Here is a 26,859-nt window from a genome sequence, read left to right as displayed (position 1 = left end):
GATTACTGATAGAAACGCAGGTCACTGTAACGGCACTGGAAACTATAAAGATGAACCAGTCAAAAACGGACAAATTGCTGGGATAAAAAGCACTCTAGAAGCAATGAATAGCAGACTAAATGACAAAGAACCAGTAAGGGATCTGAAAGATAGAATAATGGAAATCACCAATCAGGACAGCAGTCAGAAAAACAAACAAACAAAAAAAAAGAATGAAGCCAATATACATGATGTATGGAATAATTGAAAATATGCCACACTACGCACAATAAGGGTTCCAGAAAAATACCTGCAAATGACACAACCAATAAGGGGTTAATATCCAAAATATACAAACAACTCATAAAACTCAAATGTTGAGGAAACAACCTAACTGAAAAATGGGCAGAAGACCCAAACAGACATTTTCCAAAAGACATACAGATGGCCAACAGCACACAAAAAGATGCTCAATGTCACTATCAGAGAAATGCACGTCAAAACCACAATGGAAGTATCACTTCCCACCTGTCAGAATGGCTCTCTTCAAAAAGTCTACAAACAATAAATACAGGAGAAGGGGTGGAAAAAAATGGAACACTCATACACTGTTGATAGGCATATAAATTAGTGCAGCTACTCTGGAAAACAGTATGGAGATTCCTTAAAAACCAAAAACATCTTCTTTATCCATTCCTCTGTCAATGGACATTTAGGTTGTTTCCATGTCTTGGCTATTATATATAATGCTGCAATGGACATTTGAGTACATGGGTCTTTTTGAGTCGATTTCTTTGGATAGATGCCCAGGAGTGGGATTGCTGGATCAAATGGCAGTTCTATTTCTAGTTTTTTGAGGAATCTCCATACTGTTTTCCACAAGTGATTGAGTCAATTTACATTCCCACAAGTGATTTTGAGTCAATTTACATTTCCACCAACAGTGTAACAAGTTTCCTTTTTCTCCACACCCTCTTTAGCACTTATTGTTTGTAGACTTTTTGATGATGGCCATTCTGGCCGATGATAGGTGGTACCTCATAGTGTTGATTTGCATTTCTCTAATGAGCGATGTTGAACACCTTTTCATGTGTTTTTGCCATCTGTATGTCTTCTTTGGATAATTGTCTCTTTAGATCTTCTGCCCATTTTTTGATGGGATTGTTTGTTTTCTTGGTATTGAGCTGTAGGAGGTGTTTATAAATCTTGGAGATTAATCCCTTGTCAGTTGATTCATTTCAAATATTTTCTCCCATTCTGTGAGTTGTCTTTTCATTTTGTTTAGGGTTTCCTTTGCTGTGCAGAAACTTTAAGTCCCATTTATTTATTTTTGTTTTTATTGTCATGACTCTTAGAGGTGGATCTGGGAAGACGCTGCTGTCGTTCATGTCAGAGAGGGTTTGGCCTATGTTTTCCTCTAAGAGTTTTGTAGTATCTGGTCTTATATCTAGGTCTTTAATCCATGTTGAGTTTATTTTTGTGTATGGTGTTAGGGAGTGTTCTAATTTCATTCTTTTACATGCAGCTGTCCAGTTTTCCCAGCACCACTTATTGAACGGGCTCTTTTCTCCATTGTATATTCTTGCCTCCTTTGTCATAGATTAGTTGACTGTAGGTGTGTGGGTTTAATTCAGGGCTTTCTATCCTGTTCCCCTGATGTATATTTATATCTTTGTGCCAGTACCATATGGCTTTGATGACTGTAGCTTTGTAGTATATTCTGAAGTCAGGGAGCCTGATTCCTCCAGCTCCTTTTTTCTTTTTCAGGATGTCTTTGGCTATTCTGGGTCTTTTGTATTTCCAAATAAACTTTAAAATATTTTGTTCGAGTTCTGCGAAAAATGTCCTTGGTAATTTGATAGGGATCACATTGAGTCTGTAGTTTTTACAGGGAAAAAAAAAAAAAGTCATGGTCAGAGTTATTTACTAGCAGGCCACAAGGAAACAGAGGTCTAGAGGTCAGGATGCAACAAATCTCACAGTGGTTTTTTTTTTTTTTTTTTTTTTTTGTTTTTTTTTTTTAATTTGGAGGGAACAAGAATTAAAGAAATAGGAATCAGGCTGAAGAGTAATCTTTGTCCTCATCACTAAACACAGATTTAATGTTAATACTTTGAAGAAAAAATATATGTACTCTAATTTCCCGAAAATGCTCTATTTCTCTTATAAAACCTAATACAAATTTGTGTGGGTTTGTAACAATTTATGGATTCCGAAGCTTTCCTTTTGATTGAATTTCATTGTATTTCCCCCTTACTATATTTTTACTGGCTTCTTGGTAGTACAAATGCACAACTGGATCACTGCTTTTCACTTACCAACATAACCTGTTCTCACAGCTTTGTAAGGTAGATATTGCAATTCCACAATAAAGAAAATGAAGGGGATTAGTGACTTTTGCATATGACATTGACAACAGAAACATTCATTTAATAAAAACTGTCTGTTATGTATCAGACACTCTTCTAGTGCTAGACATGCATCTGTGTTCCAAATAATTAAACAAACAAAAAAACCTACCCTCATGTACCTTATATTCCAGTGAGGGGAGACAGACAATAAAATAATAAGCATAAGTCAAAAAGCTCATTGTAGTTTTTTTTTTTTTTTTTTGTCTTTTGTCTTTTTTTGTCTGTTGTTGTTGTTGCTATTTCTTGGGCCGCTCCCGCGGCATATGGAGGTTCCCAGGCTAGGGGTTGAGTCGGAGCTGTAGCCACCGGTCTACTCCAGAGCCACAGCAACGCAGGATCCGAGCCGCGTCTGCAACCTACACCACAGCTCACTGCAACGCCGGATCGTTAACCCACTGAGCAAGGGCAGGGACCGAATCCGCAACCTCATGGTTCCTAGTCGGATTCGTTAACCACTGCGCCACGACGGGAACTCCTCATTGTAGTTTTTGTATTTTTATTTATTATTTATTTTTTTCCTTTTTTAGGGCTGCACCATTGGCATATGAACTTTGCCAGGCTAGGGGTTGAATCAGAGCTACAGCTGCCAGCCTACTCCACAGCCACAGCCACACCAGATCCGAGCTGCATCTGCGATCTGCATCATAGCTCACAGCAACACTGGATCCTTAAGTCACTGAGCAAGGCCAGAGATCGAACTTGCAACCTCATGGTTACCAGTCGCATTCATTTTCACTGAACCACAATGGAACTCCTTATTTTCGTGTTTTAGAAGATAGTTTATCAGTTAGCTATTGCTATAAAACAAACCACTGCAAAACTTGCTCAAAATAGTAAGGATTTACTATGGCTCATGAGAATAAAGGGAGATGAAAATGTGATTGAGAGGGTTAGGGTGCCGCATTAAATCAGGTGGCCTTATTGAGAAGGTGACTGGTGGGCAGCCTCTTAGATGGCCCTGCTAACCCACACCTTCCTCATAATCCTGCCTTGAATAGTTCCCTTCCTTGCAGAGTGAGCTGGACCTTGTGACTTCTTTCGCACAGACAGACACAGAAAAAGTGATGGGATGTCTCTTCCAAGACTAGGTCACAAACAGGTGGCCTTCTGCCTTTCATGGCTTTGCCTGCCTGCTCTGATGGAAGTTAGGCCCCATGCTATGAGCTGCCCCACAGAGAGACCCATGTGGCAGGGACCTAAGGGAGGCTTGGCCCTTAGTTCAATAACCCATGACGCTAGCTGAATCCTGCTAAGGCCACATGCATTTGGAGGGGGTCTTCCCTCAAGGGAGCTTACTGAAGGGACCTCTGGCCTCCTGACATCCTGACTGCAGTGAATGCTTGAGGCACAGGTACCCAGTCATGGGACACCTGAAATCCTGACCCACAGAAACTATGAGAGTTGTTTTGTCCTTTTATGCTGCTAAGATTTGGAATACTTCATGACACAGCAACAAATCACACAATGACTAGAGGCGAGGGAGTTAGTCACGTGGCTTTCTGGGGGAAGAGAAGTCTACACAGAGGGGACAGCCAGTGCAAAGGCTCTGATAGGAGCATGACTGATATGCCCAGGGAACAACAAGGAGGCCAGTGTGTAGGAAGAGGGAATGAGAGCAAGAATAGCAGATGAGGTAACTGGGGATAGCAGATGAGAGATGACTGGGGGTCATATCATATTCGAAGCTGGTAACTCTGGACTTAGTCTAAGAGCAATTGGGTGCTGTTGCAGTGTTTTGACAGAGCAGTGATATGATCTATATTTTGGAAAGATCGCTCTGGCTTGTATTGAGAATCAGCTGGAGAAAATAAGAAGAAAAGCCAGATCAATAAGGAGTCTGCTGCAGTCAGGCAAGAGATGACGGTGGCTCAAATCATTAGTCATGGTCACGGGGATGACATCAGGACATAGGACCACTGATTGGCCTGTGTGAGAGGCCAATGAGAGAGAGAATGAGAAGAGTCACGGAAGACCCCACTGTTTTCACTGAGTAAGTAAAGAAACGGAGTCTGTAGGAGGATCAGGTGTGGGGGATGAGGAAAATCAGAAGTTCAAGTTTAATTGTGTCAAACTCCAGATATCAATTACACACCATGTAGAGACCTTAAGCAGGCAGTTGGACATGAATCTCGAGTTGAAGAATAATGTTTAGGCTGGAGATAAATGTATACTGAAGTTGTCAGTACACAAACAGTTTTAGAGTCTTAAGACTTCATGAGATCAACATCTATTGATAGACAAAGTGACTATAAACTGGGAATTGGTGTTTTCCTACATTCAGAAGTCAGGTTAAGACAAAGAATCAGTGAAGCAACCCAGGAAGGAGCATCCAGGGAGGGAGGAGGAAAACCAAGAGTGTGTGGAGTCTTGGAGTCAGTTAAAGGAAGTGTATCAAGGTGAAGTGACCTAGTTCTCTATGTTCATATGTTTACTAAGAAGTGACCCCTTGATTTAGCATGGTTGCCAGAGACATTAAGAGCAGTGGCAGGAGTTCCCATCATAACTCAGCAGTAACCAAAATGACTACTATCCATGAGGACATGGGTTAGAACCCTGGCCCTGCTCAGTGGGTTAAGGATCCAGCGTTATCATGAGCTATGGTGTAGGTTGCTGATGCAGCTCAGATCCTATGTGGCTGTGGCTGTGGTGTAGGCCAACAGCTGCAGCTCCAATTCGACCCCGTGCCTGGGAACTTTCATATGCTGTGCATGTGGCTCTAAAGATAAAAAAGCTCCCAAAAAACCAGTGTCAGTGGAGCTGTGAGGTCTAGAGAGTAAATGGAGTGGGTTTAGTAGTGAAAGAAAAAGAACTGTAGCTGGTAAAAAAATAAATATTTAGTTTTGATGCAAAGGCACCAGAAAAATAAGGTTGTATCTGGTGAGGGAAATGGGGTTATGTTTTGGGGTTAGGGGATGCCAACTGTTACATTTGGAATGGATGGGCATTGTACAGCACAGGGAAATATTTGTGATTTTGTCACGTTGCTGTACAACAGAGATCAAAGAACCATTGTAAATCAACTACACTTTAATAATGATTAAAAAAAAAAAGGTATTTGTCTGCTGATGGGACAATGGAGAAAGGGCAGAACTTTGCTGATTTAGTTGTTGGAAGAATGGCTAACCAATGTCTTCAGGTGGAATCTAGTTAGTGCTCAAGGAGAGGGCCTGGCTTTGAGTAAAAATCCAGAGATATTGTTTATGTTTTCAGGAAAAAATTATAAATGAATTTGAAAAGAGCAAAAAATATGACTGGTGTTTTGTCTAGCACAGGCTTCAGTTTATCTGCACCTTGTCTTTGAGCTATTTTATAACTTTCTAAGTCACAGACATTTCACAGGAATGCAAAAAAATTATTTTCTATAGACATGCAAATGAATTTTGTACAATGGAGGCACAACTGATTTCTCTCCGCCACTACAGAAGCCAGCTGGGCATCTATTAAGCGAATTCATTTTGGCATACCTCATCATCCCTATGTGTCTGCTCTTTGAAATTCTTCTGTGAACTGATGCTAACATCTTACTAGTTTCTTCATTATTTAATGAGTTCAATAAAAGCTTTGGCACAGATGGAAGTTCCTGTTGTAGCTCAGCCATAACAAGCTGACTAGTATCCAAGAGGATGAAGGTTCAATCCCTGACCTTGCTCAGTGGGTTAAGGATCTGGCGATGCTGTGAGCTGTGGTGTAGGTCGCAGACTCGGCTCAGTTATTGTGTGGCTGTGGCTGTGGCACAGGCCGGCAGCTGTAGTTCTGATTCAACCACTAGCCTGGGAACACGTGTGGCCCTAAAAAAGCAAAGGAAAAAAAACCAAAAATAAGGCACATATTCATTTTATATTTGTATGAGGATCATGGTTTTTTGTTGTTGTTGTTAGTTTTTTGTTTTTTTTTTGAAGTATCTTTCAACAATAGTAATGAGGGCAGACAATGTTTATGGGCAGATGCTCAGGTGGGTACAGGTCGTGTTGGTATTCTGTAGAATTCCTCTCCCAACATCTTGTTTTTCCTGAGGACAGAGATGTGACAGTAGAATGGCACAGTGAATGGAGTAGAGATGTTTAGTATGATGGTAGCACAGAAGTCCGCTTGAGGTTAGTGGCCACCAATATGAAGGGGGCTGTTCACACACAAAGGAAGGAGGGCTGAATCTAACCAGGGGGGTGTCTTGGTGAAATCAGCAGGAAGGAGCAATAGAGTCGGGGATGTGTACAAAGATTAGAGTGATTCACTTGGAATTGAAGGAGGATGAGGAGGTAAGAAAAGACAGAAAAATGCAGACAATCATAATGTCATGATATCAATATATTGGAGGAACCCTTAAGTTGGAAAGACTGTTGGAGTTGCTGTACTAGAACTGTGAGCTGGAAAGACAAGGGCTGGTAATCAGCGAAGCAAAGTATTCTATGTGGGGTCATCATCCTAGCATCTGAACAGTCTATGATTTGAGGGTCACTTACCTGATAAGCATCAACTCCTTTTTGTGTGTGGAAAACACAGATGATTTGCATGGAGTGCTTATTCCCCTTCTAGTTTTATTCTTATGGTCTTTCTCAATGAGATGATTCCATGAAATCAAGTCTTGTTTTCTTCAAGAGTGAACAGAATCTGCAGACAGACAGGCAGCATGATGAGCAGGGTCTCTAGGGAAGGTTGTGCAGTTTGTGCACCGCATAGAAGACACCAGGCTCAACAGTGAGTGGGCTGAGACCCAGCTCAAGCTCTACTCAGTGAGCTACAGTCCCATCAACAGTTACCTTGTATGCCCACAAAGGTTCATGCCCCGCTCTCATGAGGATATTCCTAGAGTAATGACTTTTCTAATTCACAGAAAGATCCTATGCAGGGTTCGATCCCTGGCTGGATAGAGTGGGTTAAGGATTGGCATTGCTGCAGCTGTGGCTCAGATTTGACACCTAGCCAGGGATCTTCCATTGTTGTGGGTGTGGGAAAAAAAAATATGTCATAGAATAGCTCTTCATAGTACAGTTTTTATTTGAATAATTAAAAATTTCCCCCAAAACCAATAGATGGGTTCCTAGGAGATCTTTGGTATTTGCGGAAAATGATGAAGTATGACTCACGTGGATGATTTAAAGATCCACTGCCACCTTCAGGGCTTCTTGTCCATTTGTCAGAAAAATCTTAGAACACTAGACTAATGTGAGATCCTGATAAAAATCAGTTAAATTTTTTTTTCTGATAAACAATGTGAGCAAGTGGGCAAAACCTGCTTAGACAGGTATAAGATTTTCTACTTGTTGATCTACTATTTTAAGATCTTTAACATATCAGTTCATTTTGAGATACATTACTTATCAATGGTCCTTGAATTTTCAGTTAACTTTAGTTATGCAAATGTTTAGAGTCCCCTTAAACTATCCATTAAGCCTTACATAAAAATTCCAGCAAAGGCTTCCTCTTTTTTTGATAGGAATTTTAGCCATAACCACTCATTGAATATAGAACAAAGCTTTTGTGGACAAAATAATCTATGCTCAATGAACGCAAATGTTAGTGTAGAAGATGAGCTACAACTCAGAGACTTAATTGTTATTCAGTAGTTAATCCAGGGAATGCTGTTTGGAGGTAGTTGACTATCATTTCCTGGAACTTAATAGCAACAGAAGAGGAAAAATTAGAGCTATTCCACTAAGCCAACAGGAAAATCAAGAACACCCCCCCCCCCAGGCTATTTCTGGATCACCTATGTGAAGAATTTGTAGACTCCCTTTGGTGCTCTCCTTTTAGGCATATGGAACATCTTCACCAACACAAAGAGCAATCCTGACTGTGACCTTGCAATCACCACACAGTTCTGAATTATTTCCCATGGTTGAGCTTTCAAAGACCACAGGACTTTGCCCTGAACCCCTCTGAGGACATCACTACTTCCTTTTTTATTTTCACATAGAAATGCAATGTTTGGGCAAGGAAGGGGGTACTGGGAATGCTCTCCAGAACAGCAGTCAAATTCCTAGTCTAAGCCAGCATAAAATTGCATGCTAAAGCAAAATACATTTTTTCATCCCAAAATAATATGCTACTAAAAATTATCCATGCCATTTGGGTGAAAATTATGACTAAAACATTATATGCTTTACTTTTCTAATGTAGAAAGTTGTGTTCCTGAGTCCTGGTCCTGAGGATGGTAAAACCAAATGTTAAGTGAAGTGAGTATGTCATTTATTTGAATAGGTTGAGCAGCTGATGGAAGTGGTATCTGATTGCTGGAGGAGAAAATGCTACATCCGAATTCTAAGAATTTTAGAATATGGGCTGACATACATATATTTAAAGTCAGATTAAATGAGAGTGTATTTAAAAGCTTCAGTTGACTCCTCCAAGGATGGGGCTGGGAAGGATATTCTTAGACTGTAAATTTCATTATGTGTTTGGTTAATAATGAGGTTCTTTCCCTCAGTTACTGCAAAACTTTGGTCTCCAGTAAACTAAAAGACATTTCTATAAAAGGAATAGTTAATACCTCAGCCAATAAGCCAGTAAATCTTATGCTGCACAGATGTGCAATTTTTACTGCATTGCTCAGGCTATAATATTATTTTCTATTTTCATACCGTGCATTTATAGCCACTTGATTCAACCATGGCTGTTTTCTTTAACATAAGCTATTTCAAGTGTAAACTTTATTTTTAAACATGTTTGGATTTATTCTATTAGAATAAACTCAGGCAGACATTAATCTAATTTGAATAACTACATATGAATGAGGCTACAGTACCATCCCATCAGACATGGAAGTCAGTTCCATTCAGGAAGGCCTTCTGTGCATAAATATAAAAATAGTTTATTTTCAGATGCTTTCACTTTTAAGGTACTCCTTTGAAAGGGACGTCAAAAAAGTATTACATAAAAGGTTTCACACTTTCTGTCAGGCTATGATTTGAGGGGGAGACGATTACTAATGATTAATTACATACAGAAATCCCTGTGGTAATAAATCAAAGTATAAACTAATTCCCATAAACTCATTTTTCTCTGAATCCATTGGTATAACTTACACATTGTCGTCATTTTCAAAGGCTATTCTGCCTTGATTGCAATATGATAAGCAGTTACTGAGCACCTACTACACTGTGTGGTCTAGTTAATTTGTCTGTAGCGAAAACGAAGCCATGGATGACTTCTCTCTTCCTCTGTGTAGGTTTGAAGCTGTTCGTATGTTCTTGGTTAGTCGGATTTTAAAGCAGTTTGCAGAGGTCTCATCTACTTTTGAGCAGTTTGTTGGTTTTACAAAGCTCTCTCAGGTCTGTCACAAGTATTTCTTCTCTGAAGACTCTTTTCCTTGAGGAATAGTGCTTTGCTCATTCAGTGAAGACTTTTGGATACAGAAATGGAACAGAGTTTCAAGCAGTCCAGCAGAGAGTGTACTTTGATCTCTAGACTTCGTGGTCCTTAAGAATCGTACGCATCACCTGGTTCGCATTCTTCATGACTGAGGTTTTCTTAAAACAGAAATGGTAGGAAAGCTTTCCTATGCTTTGGATAGGAGACAAATTTGCTTCTGTAGAACTTGTGACTGAGGAAAGCAGACAGGGCCTGGTTGAAGAAGACGTATGTTACCACGAGCCACCAAGTTAAGTTGTGGAATCCAAAGGTGACAGCCATGGAAATGTAGATCATAAGCTCTGCTAAGTAGTTAGGAGAAGAAACGTATTCAAACCAGTCTCCAAAAGGGATTCGGTGGTTACAGTGAATGACCACTCCTGAAATGGAAAAAGAAGATACCGTGAACGTTGAAGCTGCTACAAGAAAGTTTTATTATGTCACTCCCCAAATAATTTATAAAAACTCCTTTAGATGGGAGTTCCTGTCGTGGCTCAGCAGAAACTAATCTGACTCGTATACATGAGGACACAGGTTTGATCCCTGGCCTCGCTCAATGGGTTAAGGATCCAGGATTGCCGTGAGCTGGGGTGCAGGTCACAGACATGGCTTGAATCCCACGTTGCTGTGGCTGTGGTGTAGGCCGCCTACTGAAGTTCTGATTCGACCCCTAGCCTGGGAATCTTCATATGCCGTGGGTACAGCCCTAAAAAGACAAAACAAACACAAAAAACAAAACCCAAAATGAACAAAAAAAATTTATTTAGAAAAGGGTGTCACAGACCTGTGCAAACCACCATGCCATTAGCCATTACACCCCCCCATCAAAGTACTCCATGTTAAAAAGTCACATGCCTAGGTTACACTAACAACTGTCCGTAAGCACAAAGAAAGCCTGTTATCTCAAGAATCCTCCAAGCTAGTCATTAAGAGCTCAAACTAGAGTCAGACTTCCTAAGTTCAAATACTGGCTCTATCACTTTGTTTTAAATTTTTTTTTCTTATACTGGATTTACAATGTTCTATCAATTTATGCTGTACAGAAAACTAGCGGTATCACGTATAGGCTGTGTAACTTTAGATAAGTTTAGATAAGTTGCTTAATGAACCTCTTGTGCCTCAGGTTCTTCATCTGTCAAATGAGGTTCCTCATCTGTCAAATAAGCAGACTGTACCTACTTCAGGCCAGTACTATGAAGTACGTATAAAGCACTCAGGATGGGGCAGGCACAAAATACTCACTGGATAAATGCTGAACAGTACTATCCCACTTTTTAATATTTCAAAATGCCTAATAAAACCTGTATCTGTGATAAGACAACATAAGCTAACTAAAACGATTTTTTGCTTTGGCTGGAATGATACTAACTAACTCAGCACAGTAATACCAGTAGTACTAATGCTGGTTAGACACATATATATGCATTGTAGGCCCCAAATGTGGGCAGAGAACAGAATCATAGAAGTCTGGGCTAGATGGGGCCAGAGCGGTTTTTTAACATAAGGCTCGCATTTTATGGAAGATCAAGACCCAGAGAGTCTTGTCAAAAAATGAGTATTTGATAGATGAGTCAACTAATTAGGGCTAAAATCTGCATGCAGTGGTTCTGAAGGATATCTCACCTGCTTTATTTTTCCTGAGGTTGCCCAGAATGACATGGCACTTATACTGATGGACAGATGACCAGATGAACATCATCATTCCAAGGATATGGAACCACCGAGCCTGCATCACGAGATTCTTCCCTATCACATTGACTACAGAAATAAGAATTATCTCATTAGCTGACTCTGCAAAATTTCAGAGGCTCAGAGAATTAAAAAAATGACTGTCAGTAGAACACCATTATCCACTTAGTTTGCTCCTCATGACTAGAACATCATCCTGATGTAATTTCCCAAGTCCAGAGGGGAGAACACCATCCCGCTGGATGAAGGAGGCGTGCTCCTCAGCCAGGGGCAGGTGTCATGGCCCCCGGTGGAGAATCCCATACCGACCCTTCTCTTGCTCCTTCAAGTGCTTCAAGCACAGAGGTCAGCTCTGCCTCTCACTCTCATGATGCACTCTTGTGTGGTGGGTCTATTTTGCATTTTTATTTCTAAGCCTGCTTTTATGTCTTTCTTACACCTCTCTGCTGAGAGAAAAACACTTTCTTTTTTTTGGCTTTTTAGGGCCACACCCACAGTATATGGAGGTTCCCAGGCTAGGGGTCTAATTGGAGCTACAGCTGCCAGCCTACACCACAGCCACATCAATGCAGGATCTGAGCCGCATCGGTGACCTATACCACAGTTCACGGCAACGCCGGATCCATAACCCACTGAGCGAGGCCAGGGATTGAACCTGCGACCTCATGGTTCCTAGTCAGATTTGTTTCTGCTGCACTACAATGGGAACTCCCAGAAAAACACTTTCTAAAGCATCTCACCCTGAGCCACGGCTAGGGAAACCTGGAATACTCACTGGCTCTGGCTACTGAAGAAAGTCACTGGAAGTAAAGGCTAAGGGTGACGCTTCTCAAAAAGAAAAGAAACGTAAACTGCAAGATGAAGAACAAAATGGTATCCCTTTCTGGTTAGAGAGAACCTAGTCAGAGAGATTTCGTTTCAGGAGTAGGAACACTCAAAGCCTCATCTTCCTCTTCCTTCTCCAGCTACTCAGGAAGATGGGAAGACTGCGGGTCTCCTAAGGACTGGCACCAGAAAAGCAAATGAAGGACTTCCCTGTGTTCTTCAGGAAGCAGTTGGGCTATTTAGGGACTTGACTGAAGAAACTCAGCTGCCCACTGGCAACAGGAAAGAGCCCGAGGCTCTGGAGTCAAGAAGGAGCCCCTGCAAAGTTGATTCAGGTAAGAGAACCAAGGATCAAGCTATTCCAAATGGTACCTGGAGGCAGGACTCAAACGAGGACAGCAAATGAACCATGACAGTCCCCTCCCCTTTCCTTCTTTCCTTTTTTTTTTTTTTTTTTTTTTTTTTTTCTGTCTTTTTGCCATTTCTTGGACTGCTCCCGCGGCATATGAAGGTTCCCAGGCTAGGGATCTAATCGGAGCTATAGCCACCAGCCTACGCCAGAGCCACAGCAACACAGGATCCGAGCCACATCTGCGACCCACACTACAGCTCACGGCAATGCCAAATCCTTAACCCACTGAGCAAGGCCAGGGATTGAACCTGCAACCTCATGGTTCCTAGTCGGATTTGTTAACCACTGAGCCACGATGGGAACTCCATTTTTCCCCCTGCTTTTTAGGGCAGCACCCATGTCATATGGAAGTTTCCAGGCTAGGGGTCAAATCAGAGCTGTAGCTGCTGGCCTATACCACACCTATACCAATGCAGGATCTGAACCATGTCTGCAACCTCCACCACAGCTCACAACAATGCCAGATCCTTAACCCACTGATCAAGGCCAGCAATCAGACCTGAGAAGTCCTCAGGGATACTAGTTGGCTTCATTACCACTGAGCCACAATGGGAACTTCCAAGCTCCTATTATTTCCATCAGACCCCACAGCTGGCACATGCCTCTGTGTATTCTCTCTCAATGAACTCCTGAACCAGTCCTGGCCATACTGTCCCAAATAACAGCAGATGACCTCTTGAAGGGCAGGTGGGTGAAACGCAAGTTTCAGAAACGCTTCAGAAGGGAATGTCTACAAGCTAGTTTGTGTCCCAGCAGCCTTTCCCTGCCTGCTTTTCCAGGAGAGAGGGCAGAAATTGGGGTCCAACCAGTAGAGGAAACTCCAGGAGAGAGATGTTATACTAACAGACTATAAGCTAGTGGGCTTCCAAAGTGCTCTGGAAAGTTCCTTAGAGTGAAAACCTAGGACGGTTCTCCAGGAATGATAGTTCAAACTGTGACACGGCAGCACAAAGATGCCATGGCAGAAAGCTCAGGGAGGAAAAACTGACAATTCAGTTCAGAGAAATTAGATGGCGATACTAGCTGAGTGGCTGGAGCCAATAAATATTCCAGGAATTGAGAAAGATCATCAATAAGCTGTACTTGAAAATCACTCCTGGAGCCAGGGTTGTCCAACCGCAAGAGTGAGAGGATGATCAAAGCCACTGACTCTGAAATCAGACCTGAGGAGAAAGCTCATCCACTGAGTACTGGAAATATCCAGACCTTGGTCTCAATTTACGAGGAGGGAAAGGGCAGCTTTAGGAAACAGGGAGGGCTGGTACAAAGAGAAAACAGTCACCAATGATCTAGCCTACAGTGTCCAAACAGATGAAGTGAGCTCAGCACTAAAAACTCATTTCAATCACCCCACATAATATTTTTTTTCAAAAACAATGTTCATATATGTTAGACATCCAATCCTCCTCTCTCCTGACCTCCAAGTCACATTTCATTTCCTCCTCAGAAGGAAAGGCCAGGATTTTGCTTCCCTCTTCCTGGCTAGTGAGAGGGGAGAAGTGTTAATAGACAGAATTCTGATTGCCCACAGTGCTCTTCTGTGCTCTCCCCTCAGGCTGCCTCACTTGAAGAAAAGCTTTGTTGTAACAGAAACAATCACACAACTAAATGGTAACAAAATGGCTCCCTCCATCTTCTTCAAATCACAGCTATTCACCATGAGCTCAGGCACCCCTTCCTCCTCTGGTCTTCCAGGATTTCACCTTGCAGGACAATGTGCCCTCCCCTCCTGAAACCCTCTCCCCCACCCCAGGATGAGGCTTTGGTGAGGCCACCTGGCTTGCAGACCTTGTCTCCTATTCTTGGGTGTGTCCCTGGTTTCCCGCTCCACTCCTGACCCTACTGGCTCTTTCCTTTCAGAGGGACTCCACAGGAGTCCAGAGACTTTGGTCCCATTGAGGGAAACCCCACGTCTTCATCCTCACACCAGGCCTCCTGACAACTCTGCACTTTTCTCTCTTTACTGAATGTACTTCTCACGCTGGCGACTCCCAGGTTTTGGCAGTTACGTTAATGTGATGGGTAACTGTCAGGTACCTTTGGCCATGGTGAATCTGTAAAGCTACAATCAGAGCCCCAGTTCCTCAAATGCAAAGCGGACTGGGCATGCATGTGTCAAACTTCCAGAATGCTCTGTGGAGTGCTTCGCCCACTGGGTCCCTTAGACACCCAGCTGTCGGACTCTAGCAACCACTCACCATGCCGGCCGTCCATCGGCACCTGGCTCAGCACAGTCAGGCCGACGAGGACGTAGTAGACAAGTCCAAAACAGTACTGCACGATGTGAATCACAGCATCAGAGAAGACACTGACATAGAAGCACTCGAGGAGTCTCCGCACGCTGTGCAGCCACAGAAACACCAGCACTAAGAAGGCAGACAGAGCCAGCTCACCCCCTACAATTCAGAACGGAGCATGCTCAGCATTTCTCTCCAGGACAAATTCAAAGTTATGGTTTCCCTACCATTAAACACAGTTTTAGACAAGGTTGGAGCCAGGAAAGGACCCTAGACACCATCCAGTCTAATACGTCCTTTTTTGGGGAATGGGGAAGAGGGCCAAGCAAAGTCAAGGAACATGCCTCAAGGTTACACTGTGAGCTAGTGACAGAGCTGAGACAAAGACAGGTCCCTTTACTTCTTTATGGGAAAGACTTTCGGGTTACATGACCATCATTGTGAAAGCGTCTGTGCATTCAGAACCCGACCCCCACCCTGGCACGAACAGCCAGGTGAAAATGTCAGGAGTTGTTCCTGGATTACCTCGGAGCAAGCCCCCACTGGGGGCCTCCCTGTGATCATGGGGGGACAAGAGACACAGGCACGTAAGAGGCAGAAATGGAGATATGAACAGATGAGGATATTATGCATTTCTTTCCATACTAAAAAAAAAAAAAAATAAATACTTTTGGGAGTTCCCATTGTGGCTCAATGGTAAGAAACCTGACTAGTATCCATGAGGACATGGGTTCAATCCCCGGCCTTGCTTAGTGGGTTAAGAATCCAGTGTTGCTGTGGCTGTGGTGTAGGCTGGCAGCTGCAGATCCGAATCGACTCCTAGCCCGGGAACCTCCATATGCCTCAGGTGCAGCTCCAAAGAGAAAAAAAAAAATTATACTTTTGGGAGACTGTGAGCCTTGAGATCTGTCTTCCATCTGCTTTTCACCCCTTGCCCTAAAAGAAGTCAAAAGAAATGCTAGTTTTTAAAATGCCATAAAATCTATATGTCTTTAAAAATCTTATCATAAACACATATCATAAAAACACAATGAGGATACAGCCTAATGAATTTTCACAATCTAAACCAGCCCATCCCACACATACAGCTCAGCTAGATTAAGAAGTGAAACACAACCAGCTCCCCCTTGTGTCCCCTTCCAAGTACTGCTCCTTCCCCAACCTCCCCAGGGTAAACTCTATGGAGATGTTCATCACGGAGATTAGCTTTGCCTGCTTTTCTACTTTAAATATAGTAAAGCCTACTTCTAACTCTTCAGGAATAGGTTAAAACAAACAACAAATAAAACTCCTCAAAACCACCCTCCAAATACCAAAACCCCAGCCAGCCCCACAGTAAACAGTAAATGAAGAGGTGAAGTTTTCATGGGTGAAGTGGGATTCACTGAGGTAATGCCCCCTTCCAAGTAGGATTTGCAGAGATTATTCCTTTTTTTTTTTTTTTTTTGCTTTTTAAGGCCCCACCCACAGCATATTGAGGTTCCCAGGCCAGGGATCGAATCAGAGCTGGCCTATGCCACAGCCACATCCACATCAGATCCAAGCCACGCCTGTGACCTACACCACAGGTTCACGGCATCCCTGGATCCTTAACCCACTGAGTGAGGCCAGGGAGTGAACCCGAAACCTCATGGATGCTAGTCGGATTTGTTTCCGCTGCACCACGACGGGAACTCCGAGGTTTTTCCTTCTAACTGCCACCTTTTGCAACAAATTCCCCTGGTCATACAGAAAAGGATTGTTCCTAAGAAGCCAGTGGTTTGGCTGCTGGAACAAAGGACAGAGATTGCACCAGAAAAATTTGTTTCTAATTCTGCCCCTCTCCCCATGCCTAACATTAATTGAGGCCACTTTATGGCTTTTACCTTCAATTCCCTGCTTTTTAAGTTGTTCTCTGTATCCTTTCCACGAGGCACAGTGAGGCAAATTTAAAAAAGGTTATTTTCTAAACATATGGTCAACTATTTACAGCCAATTTTTATTATATAACCAAAGCCTTATGGCATAAGGAACATTTTAAACCATGATCAAAAGTAATTTTCTATCAAATTTCTGGAGCCCAGAGATGAGATTTTGGTTGGAACTATATGTAAGATAAATGTTTCAAGGCAAACCCAAGGGATCCTAAAAGCTTTTCCCCTGAAGTGTAAAGACTTATCAACAGTACTCAAATTATCAGAGGCAGAGAACAGCCAGTCCTGTCCATAGCACAGTGCTTGCTGAGAATCAGGGACGGAAGCTGACTCTCGGCTCTGCCATGACCTCGGTGAGAGACTAGGGGCCCTCCCCGTGGCCGTCTGGCTATGATCCATGAAGAACCCTTTCTGCCCCCACCATCCACTTCCAAGGCCCCGCTGAGGAGGAGCCTGAGAGTGGCTATGAAATACCAAGAACAGCTCCCTGCAGGGTGGAAAGACAGGAAGAGGAGGCAGTGGGGAGTTGTTACCTCGGAACTGCGCAGCCCCAAGAAGTCTCAGCAAAACATGAAGCCAGTCTGGAAAAGGCACTCCCAGGAAGAGAGCTTGAGTGAGGTTCCAAAGCAGGAAGCCGTTCCACAGCACTGACATGATGTAGAAGTGAGAAAAGTACCTGCGAAGGGAAAAGATGGTAGGCAATAACCAGAGCAGATCCACTTGAGGCCATTGTGCAGGAGGACTATCTTTAGTCTTCCCCCCGTTCCACAAGTATAGTTTTCCTTTTTTTTTTTTTGCCCTTTTAGGGTCACATCTGCAGCATGCAGAGGTTCCCAGGCAAGGGGTCTAATTGGAGCTACAGCTGCTGGCCAATGCGAGAGCCACAGCAATACCACATCTGAGCCACATCTGCGACCTACACCACAGCTCACAGCAATGCCAGATCCTTGACCCACTGAGCGAGGCCAAGTATTGACCCAGTGTCCTCACGGATACTAGTCGGGTTCGTTAATTTTAGGGAACTAAAATTTCACTTCAAATGATGGGACTGATTAACTCATATGAAAAAAAGGCTTCCTGAGGTTAAGACGAACATGAATGACCTTAGATGAGGGTCACCTAGCTATCTCTCTTAGCTCACAGTAACAGGAATGACTCAGACTCAAAAGAAGGGGACTCCAAGGTCTGGTAGAAGAAGCCCAGACCTGTATGAACACAAGCCAAATCTGTGGAAGATTTCTAAATCTCGAGTAGTAGTGCCAGAATAGCCACACAACTGCTATGCAAGATTTGGACAATCACAGGCTCTCAGGACTGCAAGAAACCTTAAAAGTCTTCTGATTCAATGTTTTCCTAAATTGTGTTGACCTAAGTTATATTTTATAATAACATGACAAACTTTAACTCGTAAAACTGGCTATCAACTCCTGATGGGTACAGCGCCTATTTTGCGATCAGCACGGTAAAGAAAAAAGTAAAACCACAAAGCCAATAAAAATCGCTATTAGCAATTAATAATGTTCATTTAACACAAAAAATGTTGGTTTGCTGCAATGAAATCATCTAAAACGACACAAGGGTCTAACACAGGTTTTTTATGAAGTCTCTTTCTTTTCTAAATTTTTTTGTCTTTTCTAGGGCTGCACCCGTGGCATATGGAGGTTCCCAGGCTAGGATTCTAAGCAGAGCTATAGCTGCTGGCCTACGCCAGAGCCACAGCAATTCGGGATCCGAGCCGTGTCTGTGAACTACACTGTAGCGCATGGCAACACCACATCCTTAACCCACTGAGCGAGGACAGGGATCGAACCTGCAACCTCATGGTTCCTAGTCGGATTTGTTAACCACTGAGCCACGACGGGAACTCTGTGAAGTCTCTTTATTTATTCTTCTACTATCTTTCTCTATTCAAATCAACTCGGGGTTGCAGTCATGGCTCAGCGGTAACAAACCCAACTAGCATACATGAGGATGCGGGTTCCATCCCGGCCTTGTTCAGTGGGTCGGGACCTGGTGTTGCCGTAAGCTGTGGTGTAGGTCCCAGACAGGGCTTGGATCCTATGTTGCTGTGGCTGTTGTGTAGGCCGGCAGCTGTAGCTCTGACTGGACCCCTAGACTGGGAACTTCCATATGCCGCAGGTGTGGCCCTAAACAAAGGACAAAAAGAAAAAAAAAAATCAACTCAAAATATCTGACTCTGCAGAGTGCCCGGAGGTCATCTGACCTTCCCCGGTGTTCAACACATCACATCTCATTAGGCCCTCCTTGTCTCATTAATCTGCAGTGTAGTAAGATGGCCCGGCTCACACATGGGTTCAGGGGCTCCTTCCAGCCATACAGAATACATGTGCCAGCACTCACAGCCCCCAGATCACGCCCACAACCCAGTCTGACACACACTGATCTAGTCTGACCACTCCGCAGCAACCCACTTAATTCTTCCCACTATGGTTAAAAATTCTATCACCGGATCTGTCCTCTCTGAGACATCCTGTTATTCCCAATAAGGATCTTCTCCAGCCTATAGAGCTTAGTTTCCTCCGAAGTTGATGCAAGAGTGTCAATTCTACCCACCTGTCTCCACCCCTAGGCCTCAGGCCTTGGGTTGTCTCCCAGGGCCTTCCTTAAGACACACTTCCTGGAACTGAGCCCAGGTCTGGGATGAGCAGAGCAGAAAGTCGCTAGCACCTTTCTCAGCAGGAGGCCACAGAAAGGGGAGGGGTTGGCTTCTGGGGGTGACTTTTTCTTTTTTGTTAATGCCTTTTTTTTTTTTTTTGGTAGTAAAGTATAGTTGATTTACAGTGTTGTGCCAATTTGTGCTGTACAGCATGGTGATCCAGTCATATATACATACACATATTCTTTTTCTCATATTATCCTCCATCATGTTCCATCACAAGTGATTGGATATAGCTCCCTGTGCTGTACAGTAGGACCTCACTGCTTTTTCATTCTAACTGTAATAGTTTGCATCTACTAACCCCAACTCCCCATCCATCCCACTCCCCCCCCTCGCCCCCGCCTCTGGCAACCACAAATCTGTTCTCTCTGTGAGTCTGTTTCTGTTCTGTAGATAGGCTCATTTGTGCCACATTGTATATTCTACATATAAATGGTATCATAACGGTCTTTCTCTTTCTGACTTACTTCACTTAGTATGAGAATCTCTGAGGGGCAACTTTTGAACCATTTCCCTTCATTAAAAAAAAAAAAATGGGAGTTCCCGTCGTGGCGCAGTGGTTAACGAATCCGACTAGGAACCATGAGGTTGCGGGTTCGGTCCCTGCCCTTGCTCAGTGGGTTAACGATCCAGCGTTGCCGTGAGCTGTGGTGTAGGTTGAAGACGCGGCTCGGATCCCGCGTTGCTGTGGCTCTGGCGTAGGCTAGTAGCTACAGCTCCAATTAGACTCCTAGCCTGGGAACCTCCATATGCCACGGTGTGGCCCTAGAAATAGCAACAACAACCACAACAACAACAACAACAACAAAAAAAATGATGGAGCACTTCGAACCTGCTAGGTGATGTTCTTGCAACTGGGGACTCAGCAGGGAGCAAACTGTGACCAGGTGCCTGCCCTGATGAAGTGTGCCTTTTAGCAGAGAGCAAATGCACCTTTAGACATCTAGGCTAATGCTGGGTGAATGGACAGAGAGGGCGCAGGGGGCCACTCTGGGCGGGTGGTCAAGGATGGCCTTCTGGAAGTGACCAGAAGTAACCCTTGTGAATTTCTAAGGAGAGAATTTTCTAGGCAGGGGAAACAACAACCACAAAGGCCTGAGGAACAGTGTAGGACAACCTGTGTGCAAAGGGCTAGGCCATGAAAAAGGAGAGGAGGACACTACAGGGTCTATAAGGGCACTGACGGGGAGCTGTCTGAACAGACTGACTTCAAGTGATAATTCATGTTTTAAAAATCCCGCTGGCTGACAGAAAAGTTCTGGAGGTGGATGGTGGTGATGGCTGCACAGGAATGTGAACGTACTTAAAGCCACCGAACTGTATCTACTCAAAAAAGGGTCAAAGTGGTAAATGTCATGTATATTTTATCACAATCAAAAAAGAGAGCATTGCTCATTCATTTCACTCTTTTAAGTTAAAAAAAAAAAATTCTCTGGTGACTAGGTAAGGGAACAGTCTAGTTATGGGGAGACCAGTGAAAGATTATTTCATCTTCCCAAACATCCTATCAAACTGACGTGGTTATCCTCATGTGGCAGATGAGCAAACAAAGCTCAGAAGGTTAAATTACTTATCCATCCAAGGTCACGCAGTAAGTGGCAGTGTTTGGGTCCAGACTCAGCCCTGGTGACTGTAGTTAAAATCACAGCACTGTGCTCCTGCTCATGCAAGCTAGACTTGCCTGAACCTGCTTTTCTGACCCTACATCACATATGCCAATTTAAACCAAACCTTAAAGTCACCCAAATCACTCTGGTATGCCTGATATAAGCTGCTAAGCCACATCCTGCTGTGCCATATTTGTGCCATGGGTGTTTTTTTCTTTCCTTCTTTCTTTTTTTTTTTTTAGGGCTGCACCCACTCACGGCACATGGAGATTCCCAGGCGAGGGGTCGAATTGGAGCTGCAGCTGCCGGCCTATATCAGAGGCACAGCAACTCCAGATTCGAGCTGTGTCTGCGACCTACACCGGATCCTTAACCCACTGAGTGAGGCCAGGGATCAAACCTGCATCCTCATGGATACTAGTCAGGTCCATTTCCACTGAGCCGCGAAGGGAACTCCATGTCATGGGGTTTTGATTCACAGGAAAGTTGTTTCTGCGATTCTTACTCCTACATTTTGCATATTCTATCTCTTGTTTGGCTTGCCTGATTGCCCTCCATAGGACACATGTTCTCCTCTTTATTCAAGGTTGTCTCTCTCTTTCTCTTTATGGCCCCACCACGGCAAATGGAAGTTCCTGGGCCAGGGACTGCAGAAACTACTGCAAATGTGGCAATGCCAGATCTTCTAACTCACTACGCCTGGCCAGGGATCAAAACCGCACCTCCTCAGTGACCCAAGTCACAGGAGTTGGACTCTTAGCCCACTGTACCATAGCAGGAACTCCATTATATATATACATATATATATATTTTTTAAAAGACTCAGCTTGGCTCTAGCCACAAAAGCAAGCAGGTCTAAACATTCCACTTCGTTCTGTTCCACATGTTCTCCCTCTTTTTCCTCCCTTGGCCACTTTGTTTAATTGAAGCAAGTCCCTGAGAGCAAGAGTAAGATATTCTTATGGTAACACTGGGCTGGGCCCTGAGCAAGCACTCCTCTGATCTAACCTTTTGGTGCACATTATAAGCCAGGGATTGATCTAGGCTCTGGGGATGTAACAATGAACACAAGAGACAAGGATTCCTGCCTTCCTTATACTCACAGTCACTCACAGAAGTACATTTTACAGCATGTCAGCAGGTGCTAACTGCTAAGGAGAAAATTAAAGCTGGTGAGAAAAGAAGACAGTATTATACTTTTAAACAGTGTAAATAGGGCATGTCTCACTGAGAAGGTAATATCTGAACAGAATTACAGGAAATGAGGGCATAAACCACCTGGCTATTTTGAGGTAGAGCTTTCCAGGTAGAGGAAACAGGCAGTGTGAAGGCCCTGAGATAGGAGAAAGAACTAGCAGAAAGGCCCAGAAAACTGGACTGGAGCTACATGGGGGGCAAACCATAAGATACAAAGTCAGTGAGGTGGTGGGACAAGACGGTAGAGGGTCTTTGAGCTCTTCCTGTCTGTTGGAAGCCACTAGATGGTTCTGAGTCAGGAGATGTTATCTGACTTAATACATATTTGCTGACTCCCAGAACTGATCCCAGAACCAGTTAGGGGAGTTTTGGCATTAACTAAGGAAGGGAACTAATGGTTACTGAGTTCTGAGGAGGTCCCTGGCCGTGTGCTATGTGCTTGGATGTCATCACCACCTATATGACAAGCAGATGCAATTATGCTAACATTCTAATCCATAGAACAACCTCTTGTGTGGACCACAGTAACAGCCTCTTATCCAGTCTTCTCCACACAATGACTAGTCATCTTTTCCAACATAAACCACATCATGCCATGCCCCTTCCCCCATCCTAAAGCCACTTTCCACATACTCAGAACAAAATCTAATCTCCACTGTGCTCTGTAAGTCCCTTGTGGGCCATCTGTCCTGGCCTTCTGGAACTGAACTGCCATATCCCTGCCCCACCCCTTCCTGAACAGCCTTTCCAGTGTTGTCACCACCACCCCACATCTTGCTTGGTTAAATAAATGAATGAAAGAGAAGGTATCTCATCCAAAGTTACCCTCAGAGAAAGGAGTCAAGTTAATCAACAAACCAGTTAAACCTAAAACCTTTTTTTTTTCAAATTCATTCAAAACACTGATAATTACTGATCAGGGATTGGGCCAGGGCTATGGCAACAAATAAGACAAAAGTAATTGTATGGAAAGTTTATAGTCTAGAACAAGAGTTCTTTTTTTTTTTTTTTTTTCTTTTTTTTAAGGTCACATTCGTGGCATATGGAGGTTCCCAGGCTAGGGGTTGAACAGGAGCCACAGCTGCTGGCCTACGTCAGAACCACAGCAACGCCATATCTGAGCCTCATTTGTGACCTACACCACAGCTCAACACCAGATTGTTAACCCTCTGAGCAAGGCCAGGGATTGAACCCACAACCTCATGGTTACTAATCAGATTCATTTCTGCTGTGCCACAATGGGAATTCCTTGAACAAGGGTTCTTAACATTTTTCTTCCACAGACTCTTTTGGCAGTCTGGTGATGACTACGGGCCCCTTGCCAAGCAAAAAATACTTAGGGATTACAAACCAGTTATACTGAAATAGAGATAATATAACCACTAAGAAACATATGTGATATAGTAATATACGTGCTGTTTCTTCAACGTGTTAAATAACAAAATCTAGTGGAGAATAACAATATAGTATTCTTACAGTGATAAAAATAATGTTTTGAGATCCCTTCAATATTTTTAATGTAATATTAAAAAAAACCCGCCACGAAATTGCAGGTACTGCTAATGCTACTGTGGTTTGTTGATTACGTTCATCATTAAAGAAATGCTGAACTTTATTTCACTAACTAAATCAGCTGGAAGTTAGTGAAATAAAGATGTAATTTTTTTCAATCTGATTTGCCCCAAATTCTATCCACAGACCCCCCCCTGGACTGCTGGTTAGGACCCCTGAACTCCAGTAGGGAAAGCCTGGATGGTTCTCTTTGTCTCTAGAGCTCATTCAATTGCAGTGTTTCCATAACATTTTGAAATATTAGAAAGAGAAGTACCTCCAAATACACTATGCAAGCCAAGAGCACTTTAACTCATTTTCTAGGTCATATATTTAATCAGACTTTCTGGGAAATCAAAACGCTAGGAACCAAAAAGAAAACAAGAAAAACAATTATCATATTAACTTAAAAAAAAAAAAAAAAGGAAAAATATCAGACAGGGCTACTGAAATCAAACTCCATGAACTCATTTTAGGTTTAATTCTTGTCTCTTTAGGAAAAAATAATCCCAAACAAAATTACCTAAGCTTTTAGATGAAGAAACATGATTTATAGCTGTCCATTAGAAATGGAGTATAGAACTTACAGGCTCATTTCCACTTTTAAGAGTACTACTAAATTTTGAACAAGGAAAAGTTGTATTTATTTATTTTTTGCCTTTTTTTTTTTTTTTTTTTTTTTTTTTTTAGGGCCGCACCACAGCATATGGAGGTTCCCAGGATAGGGGTCTAATCGGAGCTACAGCTGCTGGCCTCTGACACAGTCACAGCAATGCCAGATCCGAGATGCGTCTGCAACCTATACCACAGCTCATGGCAACGTCGGATCCTAATCCACTGAGCGAGGCCAGGGATCGAACCCGAGTCCTCATGGATCCTAGTCAGGTTCATTACTGCTGAGCCACAACAGGAACTCCCACTGGTACCTTTTCAAAATGCAGAAAATAAATTGCTAGAATTGACACTCTCAAAATAATTTTTTTCTTCACTTTATAACATTAAAATAAATGACAACCTAGGAATGCCTCCGCTATGAGGTAGAAAAGTACTTAGTATAGTCGAAACCTGATTAAAAATAGTGACAGGGGAGTTCTCCTGGGGTCTCAGTGGTGATGAACCCAACTAGTATCCATGAGGATGTGGGTTCTATCCCTGGCATCATTCACTGGGTTAAAGATCTGGCACTGTTCTGAGCTGTGGTGTAGGTTGCAGATGCTGCTCAGATCCTGCATTGCTGTGGCTGTGGTGTAGGCCAGATTTGACTGCTAGCCTGGGAACCTCCACATTCCACCAGCGTGGCCCTAAAAAGGCAAACAAACAAGCAAACAAAGCCAAAAATAGTAACAGGAAATTTCCACTTGTAAAGAGCCTGTAATAACTAGTAAGTTTAATCCTCATGTTTGAATCCTCTACTTCTTCCCAGGACCTCATTCCCTTCACTGTTGCTCAGAATGATCTAGTTCTCCCCTCTCAGTGTTAATACCTGATGAATCTTTCTCCAAAATGGGAAGCCACGGTTTGGAAGCCAAGTTTACTTAGGCCCTATCCTGTCTGTGAATATGGGGCACTGCCTACAGAGAGGTTAAGCAGTAAGTGACCAAGGTGTTTATACATCATAAACCCTGTCATATTTCTCCATATTCTTTCCTAAATGCCAACTTAGGACGTACCTCCAAGTAAAGTCATGGCTTTTGTTCCTACCATCTAGAAGTGGGTGGCTCACTGTTCTGGCTATATTCTGAATTTAAAGTAAAAACAGAGAAACAAAAATATCGCCAAACAGGCCTTACAATTTCTGAAAGAATTCTATTTAAGCCCTAACGGTGTAACTTCCCATTAAATTCAGTTATGAAATTTGCTGAAAGTCAAATGGCGCTTGGGGGGACCTGCTTTGCCTAAAACGTGCCATCTCGGGCAATTTTCTCCAGGGGCACCTGCCAAAGTGCGGGTTTGAGAGTCAGTGGCGTCAGCCGGTAACCAGCTTCTCAGACTTAGTCCTGACTGCGAGGATTGATGAGACACATAGGGCACAGAGAGGAGCGAAGGGGGGGCTTGCCTTCATTTCTAGTGAGTTCCGCAGACCTCAAGACAGATGATGAGCCCCTAAAGTGCAGGAGAAGGGAAGGAGGAGAATCTGGGGGCAAAAGAGACTTGAACTTGTGACCAGGCCTAAATTTGGAAGTCTTTCCCCAAAGGAAAGACTACGTGCAACCACCAATTCACCTTCCTGCGCCCTCGAGGATGCGCGCGGCTCAGCATCACCGGTGACGGCGGAACCGCGGCGCATTTCGCCCCCAGGGCCACGCAGCAGAAGCGGGCTGCGCAGGCGGGCGGCCTGTCTGGGAACTCCTCTGGGCCTCCCCGGCCGGGTCCGCTTCGGCTCACGCCCGCCTCTGCTGCCCCCTGCTGGCTGTCTGAGCCCGGCACGCTTTAGCCACCGAGACTCGCGCCCGAGCACGGTTACCTCTTGGGGACATCAAAGGCCCGGCAGATAGCAGGGCGCGGCGGTCCCCCATGCTTCGTTTTTCCATGGCGGATGAGGTCCTGGAAGAGCGCGCAGCCCGGAAGCAGGCGGGGCGGCATGAGCTGCAGCAGGAGGGTCAACAGGAAGGCGGCGGCCAGCGTGAGCCATACGGCGCGCAGCGGGTTCAGTACCAAGAGCTCGGCCTCCAACCGGGGGACCATGGCCGGCACACCCAGCGTCCACGCTCCGGAGGTCGGCAGCGAGGGGCAGCAGAGACGCCAGCACACGCAAACCGCACCCGGGGCTAGCCGGGCGGGACGTCGGTGACGCAGCGCGGGGCGGAGACGTGATAGGCCCCGCCCCTGGGGGAGGCCACGCCCCCTGGGAGGAGACGACGCGCCACCGCGCGGGCTCCAAGGTCTGGGTCCCGCTGATGCTAGCAGGTTGTCCTTTGTCGCTGGTTTGAGTTGGGGTGCCTAGATGGGACCCCAGAATGTGATTGAACAGTATGATTCAAAGAGGCAGAACGGATAAGACGGTGCCTGAG

The 26,859-nt window shown here is 43.9% G+C and overlaps 1 protein-coding gene across 3 annotated transcripts; it reads right to left on the bottom strand.

Annotated features, from left to right (window-relative positions):
• LOC100525350 (polyprenol reductase) lies at positions 1,798-26,655 on the bottom strand. Of its 3 annotated transcripts, XR_298920.3 has the most exons (7): positions 26,313-26,655; positions 17,347-17,489; positions 14,862-15,059; positions 11,361-11,495; positions 9,413-10,117; positions 6,851-6,998; positions 1,798-1,855 (listed from the first exon to the last, which is right to left on the bottom strand). XR_298920.3 is itself a non-coding variant. In XM_003128988.5 (5 exons), exons 1-5 carry the CDS (start codon positions 26,531-26,533, stop codon positions 9,858-9,860), a joined length of 957 nt encoding a protein of 318 aa, XP_003129036.1. In that variant the 5' UTR covers positions 26,534-26,655; the 3' UTR covers positions 9,037-9,857. The 3 variants fall into 3 exon arrangements, 2 of the variants coding, with proteins under 2 accessions (XP_003129036.1, XP_013844742.1); XM_003128988.5 differs by lacking the exons at positions 1,798-1,855; positions 6,851-6,998 and having other exon boundaries at positions 9,037-10,117; XM_013989288.2 differs by lacking the exons at positions 1,798-1,855; positions 6,851-6,998; positions 11,361-11,495 and having other exon boundaries at positions 9,041-10,117.

Source organism: Sus scrofa, chromosome 8 (genome assembly GCF_000003025.6).
Source record: "Sus scrofa isolate TJ Tabasco breed Duroc chromosome 8, Sscrofa11.1, whole genome shotgun sequence".
In the NCBI taxonomy this organism is placed as follows: domain Eukaryota; kingdom Metazoa; phylum Chordata; class Mammalia; order Artiodactyla; family Suidae; genus Sus; species Sus scrofa.
The sequence above is the reverse complement of the archived record's forward strand: the minus strand, read 5'-3'. Positions and strand labels throughout refer to the sequence as shown.

Excerpts from the sequence above, each read along its gene's own strand:
- LOC100525350 (XM_003128988.5), bottom strand. The coding sequence starts at position 26,533 with ATGGTCCCCCGGTTGGAGGCCGAGCTCTTGGTACTGAACCCGCTGCGC. Across the intron at positions 11,496-14,861 it reads GCCGATGGACGGCCGGCATG|TCAATGTGATAGGGAAGAAT; the intron begins GTGAGTGGTTGC and ends TTATTTCTGTAG. Across the intron at positions 10,118-11,360 it reads CCTCAGGAAAAATAAAGCAG|GAGTGGTCATTCACTGTAAC; the intron begins GTGAGATATCCT and ends TTTCCATTTCAG.